General features: G+C 49.1%; 1 protein-coding gene across 1 annotated transcript; it reads right to left on the bottom strand.

Annotated features, from left to right (window-relative positions):
- Positions 1–324: 324 nt before the first annotated feature.
- LOC129741329 (uncharacterized) lies at positions 325–5,700 on the bottom strand. Its single transcript, XM_055733050.1, has one exon. It carries the CDS (start codon positions 5,698–5,700, stop codon positions 325–327), a length of 5,376 nt encoding a protein of 1,791 aa, XP_055589025.1.
- Positions 5,701–6,960: the final 1,260 nt, after the last annotated feature.

The following is a 6,960-nucleotide window of genomic DNA, read 5'->3' as shown; positions in this document are numbered from 1 at the left end:
ATATATATATATATATATATATATATATATATATATATATATATATATATATATATATATATATATATATATATATTGTTGGCGCTAGAACCGGGCCAACTACGGTCGGAATTGTTCAGTGGACTGTATGGGATCGGAATAGAGAAACACGCGGCGGATTTACAAAACACTACAAAACTGTATTTCTCTAAACGGGACAAATTTGCAGCAAGGACTGCTCGCGTCGGTGGTCGGACTAAAACTTAACTGTTTTTTCTTCTCTCTGGTTCAATATGCGATGCTTCGTCGTCGCTCGCATTTTCTCTCTCTCGTTCGGGCGTCTTGCTAGTTAGCGCTGGGGGTGTCCAAGCTGTTTCGGACGGAACATACTCCCCCCGGGATGGGCGGAGCCGCATCATATCCTCTTGAGTGTTGATTGTTGTCTTCAATTGGGAGCACCGAGACCTTGTTAATTGCTCGCCGGTAGACGGAGTTGCCACAAGCGACATCTATGGCACGGACCAGGCCATCTGGACCAGGGTAGACTTGGGTGATTCGGGCTCGTTTCCATTGAAGCGGCGGTTGGTTCCTGTCCTTCAACAAGACTATCATTCCAGGGCGAATATTTGGCATTTGCTTGATATTCTTCTTGCGTGGCTGCAGGCTGATCAGGTACTCGTTGGACCACGCTCGCCAGAAGTGATCTCTCATTTGCTTGAGGTGCTGCCATCGACTCAATCGGCCAGCGTTGACATCCTCTAACGACGGTTCCGGCAAAGCAGTAAGAGGGCGACCGATGAGGTAGTGTGAGGGGGTGACAACTTCGGGAGCTTCTGGGTCGTTCAGGACGGTGTACAATGGCCTCGAGTTAAGCACTGCCTCGATTGACGTGAGTATGGTGGCAAGTTCCTCAAACGTCAATTTGGCGTTACCAGCGATGCGCGTTAGGTGCGTCTTCATGCACTTGACTGCGGCTTCCCACAGTCCGCCGAACTCCGGGGCATTCGCAGGGATGAAATGCCACTCTATCTCTTTGGGTTGAGCGAAAAGTTGGATTTTCTTCAGGAAAACTTCGTCTTGGAATAGCTTGTAGAGTCGGTCGAATTCGCTACTTGCACCTCGGAAATTTGTCCCACAGTCGGAATGAATTTGTTGCACCATGCCGCGGCGACCGATGAATCGATCCAGTGCGGCCAGAAAGGCATCTGTGGACAAATCGGATACTGCCTCTAGATGCACAGCTTTGGTTGCCATGCACACAAATACTGCAACGTATGCTTTCGTCAATGTCGGTCGACGTCTTCCCTCCTTGATCCACAGCGGGCCGGCGTAATCCACACCGGTGATAGCAAATGGGGGCGATGGAATTACTCGTTGCTCAGGCAAATTCCCCATTAGCTGTGAAGGCGTCGTCGGATTCGTTCGGAAGCATTGGACGCATGATCGGATGACCTGTCTAACGGTTGACTTGGCGTTTAACAACCAGTATCTTTGGCGGATAGCTGCCAGCACACCAGCCTGTCCGGTGTGCAGGTGTTCTTCGTGCAGCGAACGGATTAACATTTTCGTAATTGGGCTATGGTTCGGCAAAAGGATCGGATGTTTGGTTGCAAACGGTAAGTTGGAACGTTGGATTCGGCCTCCAACTCGGAGTAGGTCATCAACTAAAATTGGGTGAAGGTTCCCAATTCGGCGGCAAGGTTCGTCGGATTTCAATTTCCGGATGTCATCGGCTAGTTCTGTGTGCTGCGCCAACCAGATGATGGATCGGGTGGCTTGGCGTAGCTCGGAGATAGTGGGGTACGGCGACAGAACTAGTTCGGTACCTGCTTTATTCCTGCGATGGTTGTTCACGAACCTGTGCATGTACGCAACGATACGCTGGATTTTTCGGAAGCTGCTGTGTCTTGAGAATAATGCGAAGTCGTCCATACTAACGGCTGGAGCGGAAACTACCACAAGTTTGTACTCAGGTAATTGGTCTGACGGGATGTCTTCGACTTCGTAAGTTGCGGTTTCAGCGAGGCTCAAAAACTCTGGCCCATGCCACCATAGACTGTTGGAGCACAAGTCGTCTGGTAGCTGGCCACGGGACACAACATCGGCTGGATTTTCCTTGGAAGGCACGTAAGACCACTCATAACCCGCAGTAAGCTCTTGGATCTTGGTGATGCGGTTGCGGACGAAACTTTCGAGGCGCTCTGGCGGTCGTTTCATCCACGCTAGGAAGATTTGGCTGTCAGAGCGTAGGTGAACCTTGTCGATTTGCATTTTGAGAGCGGGTAGGATCTTGGGGATGAGACGAGCCAACAATAAAGCTGCACACAACTCCTTTCGTGGGATGGTGATGTCCTTTAGAGGAGCGATCTTGGATTTGCTGGCAAGGAGTCTCATCTTGGCGGTACCGTCTGGAAGCAGGCTGCGCAAATAGACATTTGCACCGTAGGCTATCATCGATGCATCGGCGAAACCTTGCACTTCGTACGATGTGGCTTCGTCGAACGTAACTCTTCTCGGGATGGTCAAACTGTTGAGGGTCGGCAAGGAACTAGCCAGTTGCAGCCAGCGGTTTCGGATGGTTTCGTCTTCGATGGGTTGATCCCAATCAACCTTGGCCTTCCACAGGTTCTGTACCAGCAACTTCGCCACGACTGTTACAGGTGCGATCAACCCAAGGGGGTCGTAGATTTTGGCGATGTTGGAGTAGATTGATCGTTTTGTTAAACACTCACTTATTTCACACTTTGGTTCGGCGATCAGCAACTCATCTTCTCTGGGGCTCCATTTTATGCCCAACACTTTTATAACACTGTTCGGGCGACACTCTTCGAGGCACACATCTTGTTCTTGAGAGTCTTTCGGGATAACGTTCAACAGCTCTTTGGAATTTGAGCACCACTTATGCACTGGAAAGCCTCCTCTGGCTAACATCTTCGTCAATTGTTTGAATGACTCTTCAGCCTCGGATAGAGTGTCGGCACCGGAAAGCACATCATCCACATAGAAATCTTCCTTTGCTATTCGTGCACCAATCGGGAACTCTGCTGCTTCGTCTTCGGCTAACTGCTTCACACATCGGACGGCTTGGAACGGAGCTGATCCTGTTCCGTAGGTCACTGTCGTCAACTCCAACACACGCAGTCGATCTCCTGGATTCTCCCTCCAAAATATTCGCTGGAAACTGGTATCACTTGGATCCACTTGCACCTGGCGGTACATCTTCGCTATGTCCGCTGTAAAGGCGAACTTGTGCTTGCGGAATCGGAGCATTATCGAGAAAAGGTCGTCTTGAATGGTTCCTCCCACTTGCAGTACATCGTTGAGTGACAGGGCTTTCGGTGACATTTTGGCGCTTGCATCAAACACAACTCGGCATTTGGTCGATGTACTACTGGGTCGAAGCACGGCGTGGTGAGGCATGTAATATCGTGGGTGGTTCGGAGGGTCATCTTTCTCATTCACTTCTTTGCAGTGCTTAAGCTTCTCATACTCACAAATGAATTGGACGTATTGATCTTTCAGCTCGGGATTTTTGTTTAAGCGCTGCTCAAGCATCATGTAGCGGGTGTAGGCTAATGCTCGGTTGTCGGAGAGTTGATCCTTGTTCAAACGAAATGGCAATTTAACAACGAATCGGCCTTCGTTGTTTCGTCGGTACGTCGAGCGGAAATGAGCTTCACATTCTTCGTGTTCTGTCGTGACGTTGGTGTCTGCAGGAATCTCTTCGAGTTCCCAAAAACGACAGATCGATTCTTCAGCATTGTCTAGCGAAGCTGCGTGGGAATAGCAGAGGTTTGCTTGGTTCGTCAGAGGTTCGTTGAGAACGCCAGAAACTATCCACCCTAGTTTCGTTTCTCGGAGTTCTGGAAGATCGTCGGCCAACTTAATGCATCCTGGTCGCATTAGTTGAAAGAATAGTTCGGCACCCACAAGCACATCGATCTTTCCAGGTTTGTGGAACTCCGGGTCGGCTAGTTGCACTCCAACGGGAATGTTCCAGTTGGTCACTTGGATATTCGAGGATGGTATTTCACCTGTCACGGTCGGAGTCACGAGGCACTCGATGGATTTCTTGAAGTCGGTGCATCGTGATTGGAGTTGAATCACCACTTTGCTTCGAGCCAATGTTTTGACGCCATTAATTCCTCGGATGGGCACTGTCACCTGTTGCAAGCGCAATCCTAATCGTTGGGCGAACTCTTCTCTGACGAAATTTACTTGAGACCCACAATCAAGCAGGATACGGCATGGTTGAAGCTGGTTTCGGACATCTACGGTGTTAACCATGGCGGTCAACAGGAAAACTGTTTTCGATGATTGGATGTGGTGTGTGAACCAAGCTGTGGCCGTAGTTTGCTCCTGCTTCTCCTTGAGCTCCTCGGGATGCGGTGTGGGTGCGCTGCTGCTTGCTGCCTCAAAGCTCTTCGTTGATTCGTTATGGAGCTGAGTGTGATGGCGCTTCCCACATTTCCGACAGGTTTTCTTCGATTGGCAGTCCCGAGAGCTGTGACCTTTTCTCAGACAGTTAAAGCACACCCCACTGGCCTTTACCTTCTCCATCCTCTTCTCGAAATCCAAGCTGCTGAGGATGTTGCACTGGAAGTTCATGTGCGGACCTTGGCAAAACTCGCAACATTCTTTCGGCGTGGAACTAGTTGAGGCAGCATGAACTTTGAGAGCTGGATACTTGGCGGTAATTGGTTGCGGCTTTTGCTTGAGAATTTGAGAACTTGTTGGATAACTTGCTTCACAATTTTCGAGGATTTGGCAGCGGCTTTTGAGGAAGGTAATCGTCGGTTCGTATTTCGGGAGTTCTCCTCGCTTCTGGTGGGATTCCCAAGCCTTTCTTGTATTTCGGTCAAGCGCACTGGTCACAAGGTACACTACCATCACTTCGGAAACACCCGTGAATTCTTGCTTCAGGTATTTTAGGCTCTCTACATGACGAGTGGATTCATCCAGCAGTCGTCGCAGCTCTTTGTGGGTTTCGGAACTCATTTTTTGCAGGGTGAGCAAGCCACGAATATGACTCTCGACAATGACCCTTTTGTTTTCGTATCGGTCAGTTAATATGTTCCACGCCTGCTCATAGTTACCTTCGGTGATCACCTTTGCATCCAGGGCTCCAGCAGCACTCTGGACGAGCGCCTTGTCAAGGTGATAGAGTTTTACCGCGTCGGAATCGTTCGATTTCTCCATTAAGTCTTGGAAAATCGCTTTGAACTTCGGCCAGTTCGAGTATTCACCATCGAAGGTTGGTATCGGTACCTTGAGTGGCTGCTGCTGCACGACAACTTGAGGTTGCGCCATTCGGGCACTGGCGGGGGTGGCATCATGCTCCATGATAAGCTCTTCGACTGCAGCGAACACCAGATTGAAGCACTCTTCGAATTTTGTGTACACTGTTTCGGCACGTTCCAATTCTTCTTCGGGCACTAGCTCCATCACCTTGCTATGGAAGCCACTATACTCCGTGTATGCGGCATCCAAATTTCTTCGGTAGGTCTTCAGCTGCGCATGGGGCACTTTATATTCAGCAGCACTTAAGGAATTTTGCACTCTCACGATCTTCTTATGCACCTGTTCACATTGGCGGTAAAGTGCAACCAGCTTTGGATCTTCGGATTCGCTTTTCCTTTCGTCCTCGTATCCGAAAAACTCGGATTCACTATTTTCGTTTACGCTAGGGACGATCCCCGGTGGCGTATGCAACAAAGACATTTTGTCGTTTCACTCGCGACGAAAATACAAGCGTTTTAACTTCAGTGTCTGAACGCTTCACACAAACAACGCGACGGAATTTCGGTTTTCCGATTTACACGCACAAACATGCGACGAGTTTCGATTGTCTTCTTCGCACGTACACACAAGCGACGGGACTTCGAAATGTCTACACACAAGCGACGATTGTGTTGTTCTGTACATCGAATTTCGAAAGCACAAACAAGCGACGGTTTGCTTTTTTTTTCACACTATGTGTCGAATTGCGGAAAGCACAAACAAGCGACGGTTTGCTTTTTTCTGTGTGTGTGTCGAAAGACGGAAAGCACACTGGGCGACAAAGAGCAACGAAAAGAATGTTCTCTGGCCCACACGCACACAGCCACACGCGCGATGATTTGCAGTTTTCCTTGCTAAAATGGAAGCGGAATCTTTTTTCGGCACTAGATCCGGAATCGAACGCACCACTATGTTGGCGCTAGAACCGGGCCAACTACGGTCGGAATTGTTCAGTGGACTGTATGGGATCGGAATAGAGAAACACGCGGCGGATTTACAAAACACTACAAAACTGTATTTCTCTAAACGGGACAAATTTGCAGCAAGGACTGCTCGCGTCGGTGGTCGGCAGTGATTGAATTTTGCTGAGCATGAGTTGATCAACCATCTCTCGCTCAACGCTTTACTCGGAAGCAAAGGTTGCTTTGAGGCAGCGAAAACGACAAAACCGATGATGTATACGCTCTCAACATGGCCGCCTTCATGAAGCAATATACATTCGAGGCAGCGAATCCAAAAAACCAAACGAATGGCTCTCACTCATCTCCTGTCACAACCTTGAGGGAACCGAATTCAAAAGGCAGAGCAAACCCGAGTCTCTTCGTTTGTGCCTGGATCGAATGCGTGAGGTTTTTCTGCTATTGCTATTATTGCACAGCAACCGCACGCAGGCAGCTAGTTTTTTCGTTTCTTTTTCCTCCCCCCTCCTTGCTCCATACGTTGCGGGCCTATGCAATGCAATAAGTTTGTTTGTGTCGTTGTTGCCTCAACCTTTGCGGCGAGGTTGAAGATGTTCTCCTCAACGGCAGCTATCGGCTGGAGTTATTCAAATTCAACAACGTAAATGAGTATGTGTGCCTCGTCTTCTTCATGCATCATGTAGCAACCGAACGTTGAGAGAGTTCGTTCGGGGCAGCAAACGAATAGTGTCTCTCAGAGCAGATCCTCCTCATGGGGGGAGGTTTGAATGAATGTATATGT

Source organism: Uranotaenia lowii, chromosome 2 (assembly GCF_029784155.1).
Source record: "Uranotaenia lowii strain MFRU-FL chromosome 2, ASM2978415v1, whole genome shotgun sequence".
Taxonomy (NCBI): domain Eukaryota; kingdom Metazoa; phylum Arthropoda; class Insecta; order Diptera; family Culicidae; genus Uranotaenia; species Uranotaenia lowii.
Note: the sequence above shows the minus strand (reverse complement) of the source record. Positions and strands in the feature narration are given on the sequence as shown.

Excerpts from the sequence above, each read along its gene's own strand:
- LOC129741329 (XM_055733050.1), bottom strand. The coding sequence starts at position 5,700 with ATGTCTTTGTTGCATACGCCACCGGGGATCGTCCCTAGCGTAAACGAA.